Below are 26162 nucleotides of genomic sequence, written 5' to 3' on the forward strand. Positions count from 1 at the left end.
ATGATGTGTTACTTTACATGGCTGACTGGTACTATTAGGCGGGGACAGGCTTTAAAAAAATCGAATCATGTAATTTTGAACAGAAGAGGTTAGTGGGCGGGGACCTCTGTGGAAGCGAGGTGTTCAAGTGTGTAGGCATAGGCACTCAATAGCCGCGCGCATTAAGCTTCTGTATACCGCTTTGTTTAGCAGTTCCTCGAAATCTAAACACTGTCGTGCTCAAGACAGAGGCATTAGATTAATTTCTGAGACAACCCTATGACAGGTTTGCTAACCTGCGTGTGTCCTGGCATCACTATCATATTCCATTTCAGACCAGAGATTTTGGGCCGAGCGGGGAGAGACGATGCGTTGTGGCTAAATAAAAGTTCGTAGCTTTCGCCACAAGAGGGCGCTGCAGAATTCTCCTCTCTCCGCTCGGCCCATAAAACGCGTTTTACGAGCAGACAGTTCCAAAACAATAGCACATTAAGTATGCCCATAAAAACGTTTTAATTCCATCGATAAAGCTTCGTTTCCCACCCCAGGCTCAATGATTTCCACGGTGCGTGCAAAAAAAAAATGGAAAAACTATGACATTTCCACGACAAAAATAAAATAAAACTCAGCAATATAAATGATTGCAAAGTCAGATTACCCAAATTTTACTAAAGTGCTAATTCTGGCAAGCGCTGCATCTGTTTAACACAACAATCCGTCTGGCTCGCCAAACGTCAAGCACTTATCACGGTGTAAATGTACGCAAGATTCGTCTGCTTACGCAAAGCAGTACACGAAATTTTGCAGCGTCAAGCAGCAGAAGCAGTATACAGCGCTTACATTCCCCAGCTCAGAAATGTGACTGCCATCCAACTCTCTGGAGCTTCTTTCATAATTTCCTACGGGTGAAAGGCTGAGTCAGCGTGAAGGGACTTGAACATTGTGACAGAGGGTACAGAAGGCACATTAATGCGGGGATGTATAATTTTTTTAAATTATTGTTATGAAGGAGTGTTCTAAAACGTGATGTGTCACCCTTCAGTTACTTCAGAGCGCTGATGCATAAACGAATGCTAGCTGGATGGTTAGCTGCAAGCTAGAGTCTAATAGAGTCAGGTGGGTTAGCAAGAACAATGTGCTTCAGAGACAACCCTTCTTTGATATTGCAGCGTCGGATTCCGACGCGCGCCTCGCGCGTTTCTAATCTCCTGTCAGCCGCGCGCCCCTCTGCAGACTCCCCCTGCATTCCACAGAGGCGCGCAACGCGATCCGGCCTGCCATGCATGCCGTGGAGACAAGACCTGGCCGCGCGCACAACGTTATCCAATGGAAAAACGCTGCACGCGGCCAGGTCTGGTCTCCCTTCGGCGTCTCAGACTGCTGAGACGCCGACAATAGTCCTCTGGCGAGAACGCGATTTCAGCACGTTATAGCCGAGTCCTAAAAACTAGAACAGTCAATAGAACGCACACTTGAAGACACACCCATAAACTCAGGTAGAATCAATTCCAGGAGATCATCGCAGACGGAGGCATGGAGCCCCTTGGGCCTGACACAACACCAAGTCTCTATCGATGAAGTCACAGTCAAAGATTTAAACCTGACCCTAATAAGAGAAGTTCAAGACACCATGGCTAGGGCCTTATTATGGCAGTCCACGAAGATGGAGGTTCAAGTCGATCTCCTGCACTCAATTGCCCAGCACCTAGTGCGCCAAGATGACAAATTAGCAAAGTTAGAGGTGCTATTCGAAGCCCACACGGTTAACATCAACTCTTGTGCCGCCATCATAGAAAAATGGGCAAGTTTACCCGAAGTCCTAAAAGACATGCTCGCACTAGCCAAGGGCCTGGGAGAGAGGTCTCCTCAAATACAGCCGGCACAAAAGTTACCAGCTCTGACGAAAGTGCACGACGCAACGACCGACCATTGCACCGCGGTCATCAGCTCACCAAAAGTTCCACTGGTAGAGCCATGCAGCAATCTCATCTTGGCAGAACAAGGGAGCGGGGACCTTGAGGTTTTGGACCCCGACACCGAAAGCGACGACTCATCCGTCAGTATTCCTCTCTTGGAGAAGGCTAAAGGCGCATCGGCTAGTGTAAATGCTCCGCTGTCAAGGAGAGCAAAAAAAAGACTAAAGAAACAATTAAAGAAATCTAAAGTCAAAAGCAGGATCATATCACCAGCCACAATAACCCTCTGGCGCCACCGTAACTGAAAGTAGCCTTAAACCACCCTTTCCCATCTTCATCCCTAAATACGCATTCAAGACCGTCAAGCCTAGTGACGCACCTCTTGCGCCACGCGAGGCCTTCAGATATTTAATCCCTCACCCGGAGGAACAATGCAACGTGGAGGATCAATTAAGGCCTTCGCAGGTGGTAACCGGTGGACTACCTAGCACCAACGGCCCAAATGGTTGGGCACTCCAACATAAGATAGAAACAACCCGTTCACCACATCAGGGAGCACAGTTGGGACTGCCCTGCCTGGTAGGTCCACCAACTGAGGTACCTGGTAGTCAACAACCAGGAGTTACATACAATAACCTCCCACACCTGAATGCAATCAATGACGAGTGGCAAGGACTGTCAAGAGAGGCAAGACCACCAACCGTGGTTTCAGACAGACAGTGGCCAGGAGACTCCCATAAAAACTTTTCACACCCAATTCATCAGAGGCACATGTCCCTGGGAGAAGGGGTACAACGGCGCTCCCCCGAAAATAAAAAGCCACCAGAAATACATGAGCTGCTGTTTACCCCTAGATACAAAGCTATAGGTTCCTTTGACATCCTGAACAGGTCCAATATCGTTCGACTCTTCGGCCACATTGGCTCCCTGGCACATATCACCTCGGGGATGATCGAATGGGTGATGTTCAAGAGCCTGAGACAGACACTCACGGTGACTCCACCATAGTCGGATTTGCTAATCAGCAAGTCCAACACGCTGTCCTCCACGAAGCAACACAACTGGCAGAATGGGGCATAGAAGTCACCGCCCCCAGGGCTCCAAAATACCTGCACGTCCTCAAACCTCACTATGGCCTTCAAGAACCTATCTCTGTCCTCAAAGGCACAAAATCCACCAGTCCAGACGGGGGGCCGAAATCAGGGAGGCCAAGAACCCCACTAAAAATAAAAATCCTGCTAAAAGAAAAGCAGCGCAGTGTGCAGCGGCCTCAGCAAGGACTGGCTCTCACGGAGGACACATGGAGACAGGGCTCCTAACCCCGCCCACACCTATGAAAACACCGCACGCGTAAATCCATCAAGGGGCCAAGATTGCAAGCTTACCATCATCTCATGGAACATTGCGGGGCTAAATAATATCCGCAGGGACACATCCACTCTTGATTATCTTGCACAGGGGGATATATTATGTATCCAGGAGACCTGGGCGAGGTCAACGACCCCAATAGCTGGCTTTTACGAATATTTCAAATCAGCAACCTAAAGGACGATCTTTGGTCGCCCGTCAGGGGGTCTTTCCATCTTCGTGAGCCATGCCTGCAAATTTAAGGTAAAAGAATTAGATCTGCAGTCACCTGACCTGCAAGCCATCACAATAGAAGGGCTGAGAGCGGATCAAACATCCCGCCCGCTTTTACTAATCAACTGCTATCTCAACCCAGCAAAACTCCATTCCCCTCATGTCTTGGAATCATTTACCATCGCCCTGGAAGACCTATTAATAAGCCGCTTGCACTACGACGTAATTATAGCCGGTGATTTTAATCTGAGAGGAATGGACCTGATCCCTGTGGCACCCCTTAGTAAGAAGTCAGTTCAACTGATTGAACTTCTAGCAAACTACAGTCTGCAATCCACCCACGGGACACAAAAAATGAGCCACCCCGCTTGGACCGCCTATCCGACCTTCAGGAATGTCTCCACTATAGATTACATTTTTATCAATGCAGGACTGGCTCACATACTTTGCAATTTCACCGTGGATGACAGAGTCGAAAGCGACCACAGGCCCCTTCGTGCCACATTCAATCTGACACGAGAACAGGCGGACCCTTACGAAGTAATTGGTACGGCCACAGGCGAAGAACACCATTTAGTCCTTAAAAGAATAAAATGGTCGACCAACCTCAGCCACAGACTCACGGCATTTCTAGCCAACAGTGAGAACACCATACACCTATGGGAAACATTGACCAAGGATATATTGAAGTGCCTGGGCAACACTCACCAACCAAGAAGCAGTCAAAAAAACTTCAGGCCAGGCCGCCTAAAAACCCACAGCCTTAATCAGATCAAGCATGCACTCAAGGCAGTGAGGGCAAAAAAGAAAGGTATCCACCTGCCAGGGGGGGCCCCCATTGCCGTTTTGCGAGCAAATTACAAAAAGAACATCTGGGAATTGAAAAGAAAGCGGACCGAACAGAACTGGCTGACAGTGTTTTCCTTAATTAAAGGAAAAGACAATAGCAAGCTCTGGCGCTACATCAACAGCTTGTCATCAGGAGGCGCATATAAGGCTAACAGTGTTGCAGGAAAAGTGTGGGAACAGTATGCAAAGGGGCTGTATACCTGTGAGCTAAATCGGCCGTCTCACTGCAACACCGGGTGGTCCAAGGCGGCAGCTGCCACCATCAAAACTGAAAGCGCCCCGAACGAAGAATTAAGACCGATCCGACCTGGAAAATTCTTGGAGGTGGAGATAGCAAAGCACATCAAGGCCATCAGAACCGACGGCGCCCCTGGCCCAAACGGGATCCCCGCCCAGGTTTTCAAGACCGATCCAGCCTTCTTCGCATCCAAACTTACTCCTTTATTTAACCACTCATTCACAACCGCAATCTTGCCATTTTCCTGGAAAGGCTCAATCCTTTTCCCTATTTATAAAAAAGGTGACCACTCGAACCCGGCTAATTACAGACTGATAGCCCTCCTTGATATTGAAGCTAAGGTATACGCCCGCCTTCTTCTAAAGAACCTGGAGACCTGGGTGGATAAGAACGGTATTCTTCCGCCCTCACAGACTGGATTCAGGGCTAACTGTTTCACGCTGGACAACATCATAGCGCTTTCGTACCTCGCTAAGAAGGCTAACACGAGGAATAAGCTGCCCCTGTTCTGTTGCTTTATAGACTATTCAACGGCCTTCGACCGAGTGAACATGGGGCATGCCCTGAAAGATGCCAACCTAGCACCCCCCAGACTGGGGAAGCTGGTCCTGTGTACGCTCCAGTACGCAGATGATACAGTAATCATGGACCACACCAGGGTAGGCCTTCAAAGAGCCTTAAAAAGTCTTGCCACCTACAACAAGGAGAACGAGCTACGTATCAATGTGAGCAAGACCAAGATAGTAATCTTTGGCAAATACCATCACAAAACAAAAGCTTCATGGTCCCTGGGGGAGCACCAAATCACCACGGCCCCATCCTATAACTATCTGGGTACATGGGTATCAGAGAGGGCCACTGCAGTTAAACACCTGAAGGAGCTTAAACCAAAAATTGACAAAATAATTTTGTCTTTAAGACGTTTAAGCCATGGCTTGGCCAGTCCCTCAGCAGATCCGATGTTGACAGTACTCAGGGCTAAATTGATCCCCGCCATCACGTACGGCCATATAGCCTACCCAGGGGCTTTAGAGAAAGTGGTCCAAGCGGCCCAGGTGAAAGCATATAAGATGGTGCTACGGGCCCCTAGACAGGCACGGAACAACAGGCTCAGACTAGAAATAGGCCTGAAACGTCCTGAGCTGGCACTAATGGGGGACTTTCTAAAATATTACATTAGAGTTCTGAAATCGCCCGAAAACACCTTAAAGCACTCGCTAAAAACCATCTTTGGCGAAGCAGGCTCCCCATGGCACTCCAAGGTGGAACTAGCCATTGAAGTTCTGAAGATCGAGGGAAGGAGCCTGCATCTTCACGAAATTCCATATTCCGCTTGGGCCCAAGCCGCTAAGCGCCAAGTCCAGGCTATTTCCTTTGAGTTTGACCTTTCCTCGCTCCGGCATAATCCACTAACGCTGGCCCTGGACAAGTCCTACATACCCGGTAAACCCCAACCATACCTGCAAGATTCATTAACAATCGAAGCAAGACAGAAAATTCTGTTTATGCGCCTTTTGGCTCTCAGGATTGCAGACTTCAACCCAATTTGGGCACGCACGGAGCCACTGCCTGCCGACTTTGCAACTATTGCCGAGAATCCTGGCTACATCTGCTATGTTGCTGCACAAAGTTGGCCAGCGACCGACAGCGATTGTTGCGTCCGGCATTACGGATTCTGGGCCATAGAACATGCAGAGAGGCCTCGGACTGGTGTTTCTCAGAATCCACGACCTGCTTATTAGCCAGGGTAGGCAAGTTCATCCATCAAGTTAAAATGGCACTCGACTCCCAACTAAAGGCTACTATTCCGATGGGCCCACATAGTGGGCTTAGCGCTTTCCTCGTCGCCCCAAAGTTGGCAGCCCACAGGTAATTCAGGGAGACACCGAAAAGAAACTGGCACCATCGGACTGAGGTATTTAACCCGGGTCGACTATGGGTCCGATGAAGTCCGAAGTGCGACTGATGATGTCGAACTTTTATACGTCTCTCAGACTCTAGTAAGCGTGGTCTCATGGTGAATTCAAAACCCTTATTCTTTTAATAATGTATAATAGTAGTGAACACAGTTAGTCTTGGGACAATATAGCTGCACCAATGGTTTTACCTGGTTTTGGCCGAGAAAGGGGGGGAGGGGTATTGTACTGTATTTTATTGAAGTTCATTGTATTTTATACTGTAATGATTTTAGGTAATCGCACAGTTTACTAATAAAGTCATCATGGTGGTAGCTATCAGTTTGCGCAAAGATTGTTGGCATTATTGCACGAAGGGCATGGTGGCATGTCTGCCGTGAAGTGGAAGGCTCAAATCAATTTCTGGTGGCCGGGCATGGATTTAAAAATTGAAAATTTTGTCCGGAATTGCATGCCATGCATGTGTAGCCACACGTCTCACACATTTCCTGACCAGGCTTGGGAAATTGTGGACATTGATATTTGTGGCCCATACGATTGTTTAGGCGCAAATTATAGATTTGCCGTAGTAATGATGGATTATCATTCAAAGTAGCCTTCATGAGAGATGTAAAGTTATCTAATGTGGTTGCATTCTGTGAGGAATGTTTTCAGAACGGAGGGCTGCCCAGGGTTGATATTGACCAACAATGGCCCCCAATTTGTGTCAGAATAATTTGGCTCATTCCTCGCCGAGTGGGGGTTTAAATAAACAGGACAGCGGTGTACCATCCTCATGAGAATAGTTTGGTTGAGAGGTTCAACGGGGTACTGGGAGAGAACATACAGCTGGCGATGTCTGGAAACACATGATGGAGGAAGCAGGTGAAGGAAATGGTGTGGAAATACAAAATCAAACCGCATTCTGTATCAGGGAAACCCCTTCCCAGTTGATGCCTTGTTCGGCGGCTATACAGAGTTGGATGGAGAGAACGAATCCGCGTTTGGAAGAGAGTGATGTATTAAATGAAAGTTAGAAAATGCCAACATCAGTATGTGCAGAGACATAATTCTAAACTGATGAAAAAGCGTAGAAATTTAATTTTGAAAAACGAATTTCTGTTCGAGTATGTGAGGCTTGAGTAAGGAAAGTGGTTCAAAATGTTCTGATCCAAAAAAAGTGCTTGAAGTTAAAGCAAATATGGTGAGGCTATCTAATGGTAGATGGTAAGAAGGGTTTCGTTTTGCAGTGAGCAAGAGTGGACAAGACCTGAAAACCCATCTTCAATGGAACCGTAGACAGAATATCCAACCTGGTAAGGATGATGCCAAAGAAATTGAAAGATTACGTGTTTTCATAGGTTCTTCTTTTTCCAGAGTTGGATTCGCTTTGTGGACATATGCTTAAGTACAAATTCATCTAAGAATGCTCTGCTCTGGATTGTTTATAGGGAGGAAAGAGGGATGTGTTTTATCTTATGTATATGATCTAAGTATGTATGTGGTCATCTACTCCTCTGCCCCAGCTCCTAGTTGGGAATGTAGAATGTTGGATAAAAAGGTTCTGGGTGGACAGGAGCTAGCATTTGGTTGGAGAGGTGGGTACCTGTCAGAGGTCGTTGCTGATAGCCAAATAAACTACCTTTGGCAATCATCAGTGTTCCCTTCTTAAAAGTATCCACAATTTGTTGAAAGACAGTAATATGGTTTGCCTGCTTCTCAGTTATGATAACTAGATTACTCTGGGTTAAAAGTCAATGCTAACACATTGTTGACAACAGAGGCAAAGCTTGCACACTTAGCTCAACAGTTTGGCCTCCAGCTTCCTGATGACTTTCAGAAGTATTGAAGTGCACGAGTCACAAGCTGTAGCATGTGTTCCAAGTTCAAACGTCACATGCAGCAGTTTTGTGTGTTTCCCAATAACATTTTTGCAGCATCTGCAACGGGGTTAAAACTCAGATTTTTGGAGGAGTCCTTTGGCCTAGGCTGATTAAGCACCAAGAAAGTGAAAGACCCTCGTTCATGAGACATGGAAAAACAGAAATGATGCTAGTGCACCGGTTTGAACTTATTGTATTCCGATGTTCTATCCAATGACCAGAGAAAGACAAGAGAGGTGGCAGGGATCAAGGCGCACACACTAAAGTATGAGTAAAGTCCACGGCTTATGAAAGCAAATACAAAGCAGGGAAAGTGTTGGGTGCTCAAGAACGAAGAGAAGCCACCAATTCCTCTTCTGTTCCAGCAAGTGCAAATCATCAAATAGGTTCTGATTACTCCCAAATAAGTCCACGTAGAGATGCGTTGATGTTCCTGACATCCTTTAATCTTTTTCAAACAGAAATATGTACATTTCACTGCCTCAGCCAAAACATGTTTCGTCTGAGCAGCAAGTACGCATCAGACTTCGTTAGGGCTAATTAAGTATTCTACTGAGAGGTATCACCCAATCATAATCCACTTCACAGACTTCAGTACCTTATGTTTCTGTCATACATCCTAGTAAGGAATGCTTCTGAATATCACCTCGCTTCTGACATTCGGAAGAGTGATGCCAAGCAGAACTGAACTCAAGTAAGGTTGGCAATGCCAGCGTACTTGCTGTTCAGATGAAACAAGTGTTAGCAGAGGCAGGGAAATGTGCATACTTCTGTTTGAAAAAGAATAAAGGATGTTGGTGACAAACAACATAACTCTAAATGGACTTATTTGGGAGTGCTGGGAACCTTTTATTAGATATTCAATGGCCAGAGTGTGGCTGAAGCTGTATGATAACACTAGGCAGAGCTGGAAAGTTACAACTGAGGAAAAAGCTGTCTGCGCCAGTCTAAGGGCTGGCAGGTTATAGAAGCATCCACTAAAAACACTTTTAAGTGGATTAAGTAAGACGTTTATTGTGGGTACTAATAGCCATTGGCTTATAGAAATACCGGAATCAACTAATTAGTCTTATCGTCTTGATGTGGATAATAGGAATAGTACTGTGTAGGGTAAGAATTATCGGGGGAGGCAGCACACATTTATAATATTCTGAAATAGGTTAAACTACAGCCATTGGAATCTTATTATTAACAGCAATTTCATGGTAGCTGGTCACGGTCTTAAATGTGGACACCGGTGTCTCAGGTTTTCTGTGTAAGAATCATATTTATTTGTTGGAAATATATTCCTCAGGTTGTTTCCCAGCCAGCGCTGTCGCCAGCGAGTCCTATTGTCGTCGACTTGGCTCTCAAGGGAGACAGGAGATGGGCACGCGCAGGCCGGACTGGAACGGTTCACCACGTACAGTCACGCAATGTTCCCATCTCCTGTCCCCCTTCCTCACGGTGTTAAATACACCAAAAGCGCCCCCCCCCCCCAGACGCCAACTTCATGTTTCATTGTGCTAAACTCAAATGCTCATTCCCTTTTTCGTACGTCCTTCCTATTGCAGCGCTATTGCCTGCCTTAATGATCATGTGTTGAGTACTTTACAGTAAATGACCTGGCCCTGTGAGGACAAAGGAGAGTCGCCTGCCTCGAGATACACGCGGCTGCCTCCGAGATGCCTTGAGACCCTGCGCTCTCGTGGACTCGTATTTCACCGTAGTAAGGGATGTAAGGCCCGTGGCTGCGCAGCAAACCTGCCGCCGCGCCTCGGGGACGCGAGGCGTGATGGGGTCCCACAGGCACCTTGCCTTGCGAGTGACTGCACAACTAGGTTGTTTCCGTGGTAACAGACCGACACACTTCCAGTGGCCCTGGGAGAATGCTTTGTGGGCGCGATTGCCTATGCCGCTGCTAACCACGTGGTGGCGATTCAGCCCTCGTCCCACCAGGGCTCAGGAGTGCAGTAGTATGCGGCGTCTGACGTGGCAGGGAGCGCGTGTGGCATGCTCTGCTCTCTGCCCACTGGGAACTTATTTATGTGCTTTGGTTAATTTTCAGCGATAGTCCTGACTTGTAGGTATGATGCTACTTTTAGTATATAATATCCTGATGCAATGACAGAAACCTCAAAATACAAGTTGGGCGGCACACTATGATAAGTACTGATTTTTAACTTACGTGTTTGTAAGCCACACCTTTAATTACATTGGCCACGGCCGTTGATAGACCCCCCCCCCCCCGTTTTTACATCCCACTGAAAGCCCTGGGTATATGTACTGAAGCCACGTGGGTTCTCCACACTGATTACTCACTCATATGAACTCTTCACAATGTCCACCAGAGCCTTCTCCAGTCCTCACGCTGCATCAGTGTCAGACCCCCCACACACACACACGACATGCACCACCCACCACACACTGTTTTTGCATGTTTAACTTTGTGGTTCATCTTACTTTATTACAAACTCGGAACTGCAAGTCCCAGAATGCTCCAAAACATTTGGCTAGATGAGCTAATAACAGATTGGCTTCGGAGAGCGCTGCTGATAACCTGCGCCTGCGTTTTACGACTTACACTGGCTATTGTAACAACTCTTCGTACTGCCCACTATTGCTTTTACATATGATCAGGTTGTTGGTGCAGCTGGCTCAATTAAAATTAGTAGCTAGTATAAACCCCAAAATGCACTGTGTCTGTACGTAAAAGAAAAGTTCAGGAATGGAAACGTGGTGCCTTCAGGACAGGAGGGAACATGTTCGCAGCAGCCGGCAAGGAGGGCCCATCCCTTCGAATTTTTTGGGTCCTACAAAGAGCCCTTGCCACAGTGTATCACTTGTTAGGTCTCACACCTGGCAACGCAGCGCGAAGCGCTGTCGCCAGCGAGACCTATTGTCGCCAACTTGGCACTCAAGGGCTCTCAAGGGAGACAGGAGATGGGTACGCGCAGGCCAGACTTCATTCATCCAACATCCTAACTCCAGCAGACATCCCTTTGGTGTACATAGATTCGTACTCTCAAGGTGCTCACACATCTTCCCCCAATATCTATTTACATGGGAGCATCCACACACCATGTGAAACAAGCATTTACAATGCAATAGGTCTCGCATTATTAAAGTTGCGAGAGACGAGACAAGAGACAGACAAGACAAGAGATAGACCAGAGACAGACAGAGAGAGATAGGGACAGACCAGAGACAGACAAGATAGGGACAGACCAGAGACAGACAGAGTTTGAGCTATTGGCATTGTAAATGACAATGCCTTTTATACATTTGTTTTTAAAACCTGCAATCGGTGCATAAACACGCACTTTGAACGTATAGTCCTTGCTTAGGATGAGCAAGGCTGGAAGTAAAAGACTGCCAGCCTTGCTTCTCATAAGCATGGACTATAAGTACAAAGTGCTTTTTTACGCACCGATGCAAATGAATAAAAGGCATTGTCATTTACAATGCCAATAGCTCAAACTTTAATAATGCGAGACCTATTGCATTGTAAATGCTTGTTATATAAGTAAATTTTCCCTGGCACCCAAGGCTTTACTAAGACATTTGAAACCCTTGGTTTTGTTTTATGTGAAGTACCAACATCCTGATAACAACGGACTTCGAAAAGAGAAACCCAGGATCCTGATGTGAACTTACATGCTTCACAGCCTCCTCAAAGCATTGAATAGCAAAATAAATGTTAACAATAAAAGCCACATACAAAGACTTAAGAATAATCACCATTAGGATATTCCTGAATACTTAAATGCTATTAACAATTTTGAGGAAATTAAATAATTTCATTTAATGCCTCACTGACAGTCCTAAAAGTTAGAGACTAAACCCAAGAAGCCAAGAACCAATTAACCTCAATGCAACTATTCTTCAGAAAAGCAAACTTCCATAGGATTAAGTAGTTTCGGCAAATTTTAAACCTGTTTATTGCATTCATTTTGGTATTTACTTGGAACCTCCGAAACAAGATTTCATGCATTCAACCAAGATACATGAGAAAGAGTCAAAGATACAGCCCAGAGAAGCTTTCTGCATATCTTACAAAACACAGAGGTCTGAATGGTAAAGAATGAGCTATGCAAGCACATTTCAGAGTTGAATTTCTGAAGACTGAGCACGTTTGTTGCATATTTTCACAATCTTACATTTCAAAGGCAGAAAATATTTACTTTAAACAACCAAAAGCTGTTTGGAGCTACATTGGAAATCACCCCCATCTCAAGATCTAATGATTACCACAATTTAGGATTCAGACATTCTAATCTTAGATTGCCAAAATAGATTACTGCAGTGCCCTTCACCAAGGATTTACAAACTTTAAGCTCAAGAAGTTACAGGCATCCATAAACAGGTTAGGAACATTATTTATGGGAACAGCACGATATGTATACTTTGAACTCTTTATCTTAAAGCAGATGAGTTGAGAATGACAAGGCCATTTGGAAACTTTACTTATCCTTAAATTAAGAGACTCCTACCTCTGCAGCTCCTTTCCATGACCGTATAGCTTCATCCAACTCCCTTGTTGGGCTGGAACGAGATGTGCCACCACCTGCGGAAGTTTTCCTTTCTTGTGCCACAGCTTCCGCAAAACATGAATGTGCCACAGGTTGGACTTTCTGCAATGCTTGCGACAAAAATTGGAAGTGGACATGCATCACTGTCAAGAAACAGCGACCAAGCACCTATAATAAAAAAAAATGAAAATATGTGCATTACCTTTAAAAATGCGCTTCCAACACAATTATAGAACCAAAGCATAAAAATATAAAATATATTTTGTTTTAACTTTTAATTATTTGATGAGAGCAAGCCTGTTGCCATGGCGACATAATATCAAATCTGTACGATCCAACTGCAGCACAACCAACAAAAGTAAAACAAGGAAATTACAACAAAACAGAAAAATATTTGAATCTTTTAAGGAAACTTGTCAATCACTCTGTATGTGCTTTTGATACGAAAATATAAATAAGACTTCTTTATGATGAATAACAAAGACTTGGAGTAGTTTCTGTCCTGTAACTCCAGTTCTGTAGTAGGGGTATCTCTGTTATAGTCACAATCTAGTGAATAGTCCCGCCCATGTGCGTGGACCCCGGAGCAATCAAAAATAATCTATTAAAGTGTCGAAAAATGCAGACTTGCACAGACACTTAAGAGAGAATTAAAGACAGATAATGCAGCCTATAAAACAGGCTGCACTGTCCAGTACTTCAACTAGAAATTCCACCAAAAAATCCACAAAACAGCAAAGCCTGTACAGATTTCCCTTGCTTCAGCAGCAAAAACCCTCTGGAATGATAGAGAGGAGGACATGGACAGACAAGCCCCATAGGCTGCCATTATGTGGCTCAGAACAGGATACTGTGCCTTTAAGAGAACTTTCCAGAACTTCACAGTATCCCAGAATGCACTGCAGGTCCCTTTTACTTTCAGTTCTTTTTGAAGGCGTAACACGCCAGACCTGTAGCATTCCTTACATGAAACTCTCTCTCTCTCTCTCTCCACCGGGGAGGCGGGCGGGCGCTTATGACTATAACAGAGATACCCCTACTACAGAACTGGAGTTACAGGACAGAAACTACTCCTTCTGTAGTAGGGGATCTCTGTGTATAGTCATAATCTAGTGAATAGAATGGCAAGCCTATCCCACACCAAAGCGGCGGTGGAGAAACGAGAAATAAAACCACTATTGTGCCAACAGATTTCGCAGCGAAGCCTGCCCAACCTGAGCGTCTGCCCTGGTATCAGTGTCCAGGCAGTAATGCTTAGCAAAGGTATGGACCGACTTCCAAGTGGCCGCCTTGCAGATTTCTGCAATGGGAACATTACGAAGCAAAGCCGTCGTGGCAGCTTTGCCCCTGGTGGAATGAGCCTTAGGTTTGCCCCCTAAGGTCTTATTAGCCTTTTGGTAACACAATTGTATGCAGGACACAATCCACCTCGAGATGGACTGCTTAGAGGTAGCAAGACCCGTCCTGACTGATCCATAATTGATAAACAATTGGTCCGACCTACGAATATCCTTGGTTTTATCCAGATAAAATTTCAACACCCTCCTAACATCCAGGGAATGTAAAGACCTTTCCGCTGGAGATGAAGGATTCAGAAAAAACGTAGGCAAAGTTATAGTCTGGTTGACATGAAAATCAGAAATAACCTTGGGAAGAAATGTAGGGTGAGTACGCATAACAACCTTAGCCTGCATGAAATACAGTATAAGGTTCTTGGCAACACAACGCCTGAATTTCACTCACCCTGCGGGCCGATGTAATGGCCACGAGGAACGCTGCCTTCCAGGACAGGTGCTGCAACGAAGCCTTATGAATAGGTTCAAAAGGCTCCTTCATCAATCTGGACAGCACCACATTCAATTCCCATGAAGGCGAAGGAAGCCTGACAGGAGGGAATACTTTCTTCAAGCCTTCCAAAAAGTCTTTGATCACAGGGATCTGGAAGAAGGAAGTCTGTGAAGGGCATTTCCTGTAGGCAGTCAATGCAGCCAGATGAACCTTAATGGAATGGACATTAAGGCCAGACTGCGCCAGTTGTAGAAGATATGGAAGGATGATATCTTCCTTACATGTCGTCGGGTCATAGTTCTTGGACTTGCACCAGATGCAAAACCTCGTCCACTTGTAAGCATAAGAAGTCCTAGTGGAAGGTCGCTTAGCCTCCTTCAGTATGTCCATGCAATCTTCTGGAAGATTAAGATGGCCATATTGCACTCTCTCAGGAGCCATGCCGCCAAACTCAAAGACGAGAGGTTGGGGTGCAACATCTGCCCCCCGAACTTCGTGAGAAGGTCCGGCCTGCACGGCAGCTTCATGTGAGGAAGGAGAGACCGGTGAAGCAGGTCCGTGAACCACCACTGTCTGGGCCATTCCGGGGCAATCAGTATCATCCGCGCCCTGGACTGGGACAGCTTGATGAGAACCGTCGGAATCAGGGGAATGGGTGGAAAAGCATACAGAAAGCTGTTCGACCAGTTGATCCATAACGCATTCCCCAGCTGGTAGTACCTGGAGGCGAAGTCTCGGCATTTGCTGTTTTCCGCAGTGGCGAACAGATCTACGTCTGGAGTTCCCCACCTTGCGAAGACTTCTCCTAGTACTTCGTCGTTTATGACCCATTTGTGGTTTTCCTGAATCAGTCTGCTCAGTGCGTCTGCCTGAACATTCTGCACACCTGGCAGATGGGTAGCCGTTATCGTCAGTCCTCGGGCCAGAAGCCAGTGCCAGATTGCCTGCGCCTCCTGCGACACGGTGCGTGATCTCGAGCCCCCCTGCTTGTTGAGGTAATACATCGTGGTCGTATTGTCCGTCTGTACAAGCAGAGAGTTGGTCTGGAAGGACGGGTGAAAGGCCTTCAGTGCCAAGTGAACAGCTCTGAGTTCCAGGAAATTGATGTGGTACGTGGACTCCGTCAGGGACCACGTCCCTTGAATCTGTAAGTCTCCGGAGTGCGCTCCCCAGCCCTGGAGAGAAGCATCCGTCACGATAGTCTGAGTGGGAATGTCCTTGTGGAGGGGAACCCCTCTGAGGAGATTCTCCGCTGAACACCACCACTTCAGAGACTGAAGAGCATGTAGAGACAGTCGTATATTGTCGTCCCAAGATCCTCTCCTCTGATCCCACTGATCCTCTAAGCACTCCTGCAGCGGTCTCATGTGCAGCCGCACGTGTGGCGTTAGGAAGATACAAGAGGCCATCGATCCCAGTAGAGAAGACACCGTCCTCGCTGTCGTAGATGGAGTGCTCATGAGAGCCTGAGCCTTCCGAAGGAGTGATAACCGTCGCTCCTCCGAAGGAGACACGCTTGCCGACATCGTATTGATAGTGGCTCCCAATACTGAATGCACAGGACCGGAGTCGGGACAGACTTGGACATGTTGATGTGCAACCCCAGCTTGTTCAAGAGAACGCACGTCTTCTGGAAGTGCGCTTGAGCTTCCGAGAAGGAGGAGGCCTTGATCAACCAATCGTCCAGGTACGGGTAGACAAACACCTTGTTCTTCCGCAGGTGTGCTGCTACCACTGCCATGCACTTCGAGAAAGTTCTGGGCGCAGACTTCAGCCCGAATGGCAGTAATGTGTACTGATAGTGATTGGTGCCGACTTGAAATCGCAGGAACTTCCCGTGTTTGCGTGCAATGGGCACATGGAAGTACGCATCCTGTAGGTCTATTGCACATAGCCAGTCTCCCTGTTGCAACTGAGGATAAATCTGATGCAACGACAGCATGCAAAACTTTTCTCTGCGAATCCACTTGTTTGCCTGTCGCAAGTCCAGAATGGGCCTGAACTCGTTCTTGTCCTTCTTGCGAACCAGAAAGAACCGGGAGTACAGACCTCTTCCTCTTTGAGACAGAGGTACGTCTTCTATCGCCCTTTTCCTAAACAGGATATCGGCCTCCGCCTGGAGCTCGCGCAGTTGATACTGCGAGCTGACCGGAGGAATTGATGGAGGCGGGCTGGTGAACCGAAGACTGTATCCATTGCAAACAATATTCAGCACCCACTTGTCCCGAGTAATTTTTCTCCACTCTGCCAGAAAAAATTGAACGCTTCCCCCCACCGGAGCGGGTAACGGATGAAGGGGAAGTAACCGCTCAGGATCGAGACCCGGTCGGGCCTTTGTTCGTTGTAGAGGACTGTTGTCCACCTCTACCCTTCTGTAAGGGTCTCCGGAACTGCTGCTGTTGCTGCTGCTGTCCCGAAGACTGCCCTCGTCCTCTACCCTGTGCACCGAACCGCCTCTGGAACGGTCGGTAGGACTTCTTTTCTTTGGGTTTCTCCAAGCCCACAGCCGTCAGGGTCTCTGCCTCCGCCTTATTGCGGGCCATCTCATCATCGGCATGCTTTCCGAAGAGTGTTTCTCTGGAAAAAGGCATATTAGCCACTCGCTGCTGGGCCTCCGGCTTGAGGGACGTGAGCCTGAGCCAAGCATGACGTTGCTGGTTGATCCCATGACAGTAACCATGGGCCGCCAAGAGAGAGATATCCGCAGCCGCGTTGATGACCTGGTTTGAAACCAGCATCCCTTCCTTAAGTATCTCTAGGAAGTCCTCCCTCTTGTCTCGTGGCAGAAGTTCCGTGAACTGTTGAAGGGAGTCCCACAGGGCACAGTCGTACCGCCCCAGCAACGTCGAATCGCTGGAGGCTTTCATGGTCGTGGAAGCAGTCCCACACACCTTCCTTCCAGCCGAGTCCATCCAACGGCTTTCCTTATCAGGCGGCACTGTGGAGGACGGGGAGGTAGAGTGTAACTTCCTGGCCGCCGTCACTATAACGGAGTCGGGTACTGGATCCATCCGCAGGAAAGCCGGGTCCGAATCCGGGACCCTGTACTTCTTCAGAAGTCGTGAGGGAGCGGCCTTCACCACCGCTGGCGTAAGGAACAGCTCCTCCGCAGGTTCCACCAAACCTGGCAGTAATGGCAGCAGAGGGCGAGACAAATGTTTTTTGTGAAGTGTCTCAAATATCACGGACGTCGTAGGTGTAGGAGCCGTCACGTGATGTCCAACTTAGTAGCCCCCCTCAGGAGAACCTCCTGGAACGTGCTGATGTCGTCCACCGGAGACACCCTTGTCCCCGGGGAATCCGACAAGGTCGGTGAATAGGATCTTGTCCTGGAGAAGTCCGTGCGGGACTTGGATCCCCGCCTCCTATGGCGATGTCTAGATCTAGTGGAAGATCTGTGGCGACTCCTCGATCTTCCTCTCCGTCCGGAGCGTGATCGCGACTTCCTAGGCCTCAGACGATCCGCCGGTTTCACCGGAGCGGGCGTCTTAGGTTTGACTGGGGCCTGCGGCTTAGGAGTCCCTTTGGGACGGGTCGGAAGCCTGGGTAAGGAGACCGACCTCGGAGGAACCGGGGGCGGCCTTTCTGGTACCTGAGGTCGAGGTACGGTCTGCGGAAGCGGAGGCAAAGGAGGAGGGGTAGGAGCCCTCGGAGGGAGAACCCTCGGCAATGGAGGCGGAGGCGTAACTAGCCTCTGCGAAGGAGTATACACCTCGGAGTAAACCGAGCCCGGCGATCCGCCTTCTCCAGCCTGGGACGTTGGCGAGCCTCCCATTTCATCAGGCCTCTTTTCACGCCTCTTCGACGACGAAGAACTGTGACCAGACTGCGAGCGTCGGCCCCTCGACGTCGAGCCGTCTTCTACGCCTCGACGGCGACCTCGTCCGTCTCGACGGCGATCTCTCGCGCCTCGACGGCGACCTCGTCCGCCTCGACGACTACCTCTTGCGCCTCGACAGCGACCTCTTGCGCCTCGACGGCGACCTCTTGCGCCTCGACGGCGACCTCTTGCGCCTCGACGGCGGTCCACTCCTCGACGACGAGGTTCCCCTCGACGATGATCTTCTCCTCTTCGCCGATGGCGAACGGCGGTGTCGCTTCGACGGCGAGCGCCGACGCCGGGCCCTTCGACGTCGATCACTCGACGTCGAGTCCGACGAGGATGACGACGAAATCGTCACAGGAGACTTCGACGGTGGTCTGTGCAATTCCCTCGACGTCGAGCGTCGACGTCGCTTCGACCCAGAGCCCTGGGGAGACGGGGAACAGACTGCAGTCATCCCTCTCGACGTCGTGGTCGGCTCAATCGACCCAGACGGAGAATGGGGACGCTTGCTGGTCTTCCTGCCCCTGGGGAGCCCCCCAGAGGCCTCAGCACGGGCAGAAGAAGCCCCTCCAGACCCACCTTGCGCCTTCAGCCTTCTGTCCTCGAGGCCCTGAAGCCTGATCTTCTGTCTTTCCTTCAGGGTCCTGCCAGAGAAGCACTGACAAATCACACACTCCTCTGGGACATGGGAAGAGGGAAGGCAGAGGATACACACCTCATGGGGATCTGATTTGGCCATCTTCCTGGAGCACTCCGGGCATTTGTCAAATAATGCAGGCATATTTGACATCAAAAAGGAGCAAAAACCAAGAAGAACAGCACTAAAGTACTTTTGAAGCACTCAATATCGAAATAATAGTGAAAAATCACCAATAAACCCTTGAAAAAGGGAGAGCTCAATGCTCCAGGGTCCTGCTTGCAGGAGCCGGAAAAAAGAACTGAAAGTAAAAGGGACCTGCAGTGCATTCTGGGATACTGTGAAGTTCTGGAAAGTTCTCTTAAAGGCACAGTATCCTGTTCTGAGCCACATAATGGCAGCCTATGGGGCGTGTCTGTCCAGGTCCTCCTCTCTATCATTCCAGAGGGTTTTTGCTGCTGAAGCAAGGGAAATCTGTACAGGCTTTGCTGTTTTGTGGATTTTTTGGTGGAATTTTTAGTTGAAGTACTGGACAGTGTAGCCTGTTTTATAGGCTGCATTATCTGTCTTTAATTCTCTCTTAAGTGTCTGTGCAGGTCTGCATTTTTCGACACTTTAAGAGATTATTTTTGATTGCTCCGGGGTCCACGCACATGGGCGGGACTATTCACTTGATTATGACTATACACAGAGATCCCCTACTACAGAATCTGTATTTCCATCAATTTACAAAAATTACATGAAAAAGGTCTAGCCTATTGAAATGGCCTTAGTTTACAGTTTGGGAACAGTACAACATTTATATTCTATTCATGATTCAGCTATTTTATTTTTCAGACCAAACTGGGAAATTGTCACTAAGATTAATCTCATGATCAAGCTATTTAATTCAATCTTTCCTTTAATGTAGAAAAAATTAGATGGAAAAAGAAATATGGAATGATCACGGGGACAAGAACAAGTTACTTACGGGAAACTAACATTAATTCCATAAGTTGTTGCTCAGGTACCAAACTGTGTAAACGACATCATCTGGTGATATAATCGCAATGCACAAATGTATTCTGAAATTAATAAAACAGGACACCACATATGCTCACTTTCTCTGGAGGGCCTGGTCTCTTCATAAGTCACATGCATGTGTCACCATTCCTGTGTTTACTAACTTGTTAGTAAATTTAGATCTACAACAATGCATTGATCAGGAACGGTAGTTATAATACAGAACAATGGATATAGAATGTAGGTGAAGCAGCTCATGTGACTACTCTAATAATGCTTACAGAACTGCAGGGGGAGCTGTTCATGTGACCTCTCTGGAGGTGTTTGATAAGAGCATGCGTCTGACAACTGTACATGCTACCGTACTATAGGTAAGCAAGGCACCTCTATAATATGGGACACTTGGATCTCACAGTTTCAAGTCATAATGCAGCAAAAAATTGCACAGATGCTGGCTTTTCTGGGGAAACTTATTACTAATATTATTACTTCTGTGCTAGGGGCATTGCAGGTATGGCTGCTATGTATAAACTATGTAGAAGTTGCATTCCAAATTGGTAAAGCCGTCTGTACATTATTGATGGCAGCACTGCCTGATGCACTGAGGCGATCACTGCTGGCAATTTTGCATTGAGTGGCCACTGATCTGGTTTTGTCTGATGTGAACACTATTAGAACACTAATATTAGTAGCTCGGTATGATTTCATTGATTATAAGTAGCTCTTATTACAGCCTTGCACAGCTCTTGCGGTCAAATCAAGAAAAGCGGTTTATTTTAATTTTTCTGTTCCATGGTTACTTTGCGAAAACAATTACTTGACAGACTACATGGATACATATCATGTACATGTCACTGTTCAGCTAGCATTTCACTCTGCAACTTTAGGAATTTCCATCTCGCATCACTACTTAATGAAGAAAATAGGACACGTCCACGTCTACTTTCCTACCGCCCAATCTTTGCACAAGATAATCAATTTGAGTCCCAATTTAGGTTTCACAGGACAATCCATGATTTCAATCCAAACTCTTTAGATACATTCCATTACAGTCCTTAGGAAATGCAATAAGGAAGATTCGCACTGCTCCAGATTGTGAGGACACCTACCAAGGGGAACAGTACCTTCTCCAGTGCAGGAGCAAAACTTTGTTCTGTTATCCTACAACCCCTTCTTTCCACCACACATCCAATAGGCTTTCAGGGGCAGTATGACAAAAACGTGCTGAAAATGGAAATACATTTAATAACGTTTTTATTGCTATGTTGGGAATAATAAAGTAAGGCAGGATTTCATGTCCTAAACTACTAGTCAAATACTAAGTTTAGGGCCGACTCCCAAAACCATGGAAATATGAGGTGCGAGGGATAGAAGCTGGTAGGGTAAGAAAATTACCCATTGTAACTCTACTACACAGGAGGCCCCATCTCATAAGGCAGAAATCACCTATGAATGGCTGTGCACCCCAACTTTGATGTCCATTTACTTGGAGCCCTAGTAGTTCCCCTTGATGCCTCTTAATTCCCTTTCAACGATTCCTATGTAATTTAAGATTTTTCTATCACATTTCACTCAATGGAACTTTGTCCTATAAAACTCATATCCAGAGTATTTTTCCTCCTGGCCTGTGTCGACCAAGCCCATCTAACTGTAAATGACAATGTGCTACTATACAATACTTAAGTTACATTAAAAAAAAATCGCCCTACCTAATGTCCATTAAAGGTAGGTGAGTCGTCAACGTTTGTTGTTCTAAAACGTGGGTCGTGGCTTTAAACAGTTTAAGAACCACTGCACTACTCCATTTCACTCCACGACACTTCATCTAGGCCACTCCACTCTACGCTATTCTACCCCACTCCAATCTATGCCTCTTTAGTCCACTCTACACCGTCCACTCTGAGACTCCCCGACACTCCCCGACACTCCACTCCACTCCACTCCACTCCACGCTATTGTATGGCACTCTACGACATTCCACAAACTTTTAGCCGTGCTCAACAGCAGCCACGCTGGTGTACAACATGGCCAAAACACACTGGAAAAGTCAATAGCTCTTGCTTAGGTGAGTTCTATTGGGTTTGCCATTGATTGTAACACTTTAACCGGCATATGTGGTCTTCAATATGAAATATTCTCTTTTTCGCAAGCAATGTTTGTATCTGCGTTTAATGCTATTACATGCCCTTTGGGCACAAGTTCCCAGTGAAGATCTGACCTGCAGTATGTGCATGTTACCCGGAACCACTGATGAATTCTAACTCTGCTGAATGTCTAATGTCGGGCTTTAAAGGCTTTATGATTCAAACATGTTTAATAAAATCGAAATCTCAATTTTCTGGCCATACAAAGAGACTGTTAGGAGACAACAAGAGAAGGTTTTCATGACATTCATCAGGCAGCAGCAGGGTGAGTTTGAGGATATTTTTGTAAAGAGCTATTGAGTATCACTGAGAAAGTCGTGTGAACTGCAACTCAAGACACCTATTCCTTGACAATGTGCAGAAGGAAGTAGGTATTTTCTCATACCAAAGGAGATCAGTCCACAGCAGTAGTCACCCAAACGTGACCAGCAATAAGAACTGGGGTGGTTATTCATGTAATGGAAGGAGGGGAGTGGGCAACTAGATATCCAAAATTATGATGTTAGGACTGGTATCACAACAACCCTGGGCTTTATAGCCCGGAGTCACATGATTAATTGCTCAACCCAATCAACTGCATTAAAGTTATATCACCGAAGGCCTCAGTGTAAAGACCGCATAACATGATTGCAACGAACACATCACAATCTATTTTGGTTTGTGCGCAGCTTTGGGCCATGCTACTGCAACTTTACTACAAACACAGTGTGGCATGGCTATCATAAGACAAGTCAAATAACTTTATTCGATTTATAAATGTCATAAAAGCGTAGTACATAAAAATTCGTACATTGGTAGATCACCAGTTTCATCAAATCCTGAGAACAGTTAGACGTGTCTTATCCAAATGAAAAAAAATCCCAACTTTTTAGAGCTCACAATAGTTTATCAAATTTCAAAAAGCTTAAATAATTAATACAACCTGGTAATAGAATTAATGTTAACAACAGATTCTTCAATCTCAAGAGAGACAATAATAACTTGAGTTAAAAATTGTGAAAAAGAGACGAGCATTTAAGCAAAAGTGCAATATGCATTATTGCAAAATGTTATGCTAAAATGTCATTCATGATCCAGAAATTGCAATGATGGAACAGCAATATCATCATAGTTGACAACAAGTTGTACAGTTTCAAGAGGGACAATATTAAGTCTGGTTTAAGATGTAAAAGAATGGCGAACAATTGAATAACAGTGGAATGCGTGTTAGTGCAGATTGCAACAATAAATCTGCGGTTTCCTCGACGGTATTGGACCTGCGCAATGCCATAACGCTTCCTAATAACAAGCATTTACAATGCAATGGTCTCGGCATTATTAAAGGTAGAGCTATTGGCATTGCTCATGACATTTTTTTTCATTTTCTTTTTTTAAAAACCTAAATAAATGGTATTGTCATTTACAATAGCAATAGGTGAGCATTAGACAGTAGTAGAGAGTATTCCCGGACACTGAGCCACACACACACACACACACACACAGACAGAGCCACACACACGGCTCTGTCTGTCTGTGTGTGTGTGGCTCTGTGTGTGTGTGTGCGTGGCTCTGTCTGTGTGTGTGTGGCTCGGTCTGTGTGTGTGTGTGTGTGTGTGTGTGGCTCTGTCTGTGTGTGTCTCTGTGTGTGTGTGTGTGTGGCTCTGTGTCCGCGAATACTATCTACTACTCTCTAAGGCTCACCTATTGCCATTGTAAATGACAATACCATTTATTTATGTTTTTTTTTTTAAATGTCATGAGCAATGCCAATAGCTCTTCCTTTAACAATGCCGAGACCATTGCATTGTAAATGCTTGTTGTTATCTACAATTAAGAGAATTTTTGTCACGTCTTTCGTCAAATTAAATTAGTATGGATAATAATTTGTTTTTACAGAGATTAATCAAAGTATCAAGATGTGGCTATAATCATACTTTTTGTTCAGTAGTGATGAGCCAGAAGAATATGGCTAATAAAAGTGATGTCTTGTCTGCTAGTCGGTCACACAACTTGCATTCTAATATCTCTGTCACTAATATAAGGCTTACCAATCGGCTCGCTCAGAACATCTTAAACGTCTCCAAGATTAAGACTTATTCGTTTAAAAACTTTGTATGATTTATATTATAAACCAAACAAGTTGCATAAATGGGATCTAAGGAATACATCAAATTGTTTTGGATGCAGTAAGTCTGGTGCTGATGCCGTACACATTTGCAACTTGTGAGTGATCTCATTGTTTGGTACTGGTACACAGTTCTCAAATTGATTAATCAATTATTAAAGTTTGGTGCAAATTTGACCCCAAGACTTTCCTATTAGGTCATAGGTCTAATGCTCTGCGCAGCTTATAGGTCCCTCGACCTAAAAAGAGAGAAAGTTCACTTTCTCAGGGGCTCCATGGAAAGGGGGTGGGGGGGGGGGCTGGCCATTGCCCAGTTTCTATCCATGCCTTAAAACATCTCTGCCCACATTCAAGGCTGGCTGGGGCCTAAAGCAGCTGTGAAGGTCACCCCAGTATCCTCACACGTGCTGAAGCAGGGCGCCGCTTGAGAGCTCGAGGGGTGCCCCCCCTCCCTTGGCCCGAGAGCTTCATGAAGGTGATCTCTGCACTGGCCCGACTGCGTGGGCCTTTATCCTTCCCCAGATGTGTATTGGGAATGCCCGCCCACTGATCATCTCAAAGCCCCCCTACAAGAGGAAGGGACCTCCACATGAGCAGAGAGGGACGGGCAGTCTGGGTCACAGGCAGGGTCAAGGGGTGCAGGGGCCGATTGCCCCTTTTCTTCTTATAGGTGCTCCTCTCCCAGGTGGTCTAAAATGGCTGCTGTATGATTAGTTTGTTTTGTAAAGACGCGCCCTCTGCCCGTGCTCTCTCCTCGGTTCTGCCTTGAGTTTTTGTACTTTCAAGGCAAAAGAGGACGTGGCCTAACGGCTAGAGCGGTTCGATACTGCGGAACCAAGTTCGAGTCTCGGCTACGACGCTCATCAGACTGTGATTTTGGGTAAATCACTTAATCTCCCAGTGTTTAACAAGACAAGGCCAAAGATGACGTGGCCTAACGGCTAGAGCGGATCGATGCTTCGGAACCAATTTCGAGTCTCGGCTTCGACGCTCAACAGCCTGTGATTTTGGGCTAATCACTTAATCTCCCAGTGCCTAACAAGATAAATCTGTCTGTAACGCACCTGTGATCAGGTAATGCGCACTGATACCTTCGGATCGAGTTCGCGCGATATCAAACGGCAGGAAAAATGGACTTTATAGAACAGACTCAGCATCACCGGTCTGAACGTGTCCAGTTACCGGAGACATCTATTTAAAGGCTAACGAGTTCTCAGGGATGGGGCTATTGAAGAGTCCCCTGTCGAATGCGGATGTTTTCAAAGACGAACGCGGGGCCTTAATTGATATTTCTACGTACTCAGTGCAGTGCCTTGCATCGCATGTGAACAGTGAAGCGCTATTTCGAGGAATGTGTGTTAATCGACAGAAAAGAAGGTCAAAGCTGGAAACGAACCCTGTACGCATGAGATGGGGCATTGGGTCTGCAGAATGTCTGACTATATACCCTGGACGCCACTGCATTTTATTAATCAAACCTGATCTGTGAAAACAAGGGTTCCAATTCCTCTCAAGAATCACAAGAGATGCCGCAGCAAGACCTGAGCGTGCACGAGATGCACATATAGAAACGTGGTGCACAGGCAGAGGGGGGGGCGTTACGAAGGAGAGCTGCGGGCGGAGGGAGCGGGACGAAGGAGAGCTGCGGGCGGAGGGAGGGGGGGAGCGGGACGAAGGAGAGATGCGGGCGGAGGGACGAGCAGAGCAGCTCTGGAAACCACCACCGTCTTTCTCCGAGGCAAAGCAGAAATGCCTCGGAGAAAGCATGGTAATGTTCGCATTCGTGACAACGTCACTGTCTAAAGAACA

General features: G+C 46.7%; 1 protein-coding gene across 1 annotated transcript in view; it reads right to left on the reverse strand.

The window, feature by feature from the left end:
- GARRE1 (granule associated Rac and RHOG effector 1) overlaps positions 1-26162 on the reverse strand; it is a 437745-nt gene that overhangs the window by 230955 nt on the left and 180628 nt on the right. The window contains exon 3 of the mRNA XM_078670097.1: positions 12814-13020. Within this exon, the coding sequence (XP_078526223.1) occupies positions 12814-13020 (207 nt within the window). The remainder of the gene's footprint in view (positions 1-12813; positions 13021-26162) is intronic.

Source organism: Lissotriton helveticus, chromosome 12 (genome assembly GCF_964261635.1).
Source record: "Lissotriton helveticus chromosome 12, aLisHel1.1, whole genome shotgun sequence".
NCBI classification, from domain to species: domain Eukaryota; kingdom Metazoa; phylum Chordata; class Amphibia; order Caudata; family Salamandridae; genus Lissotriton; species Lissotriton helveticus.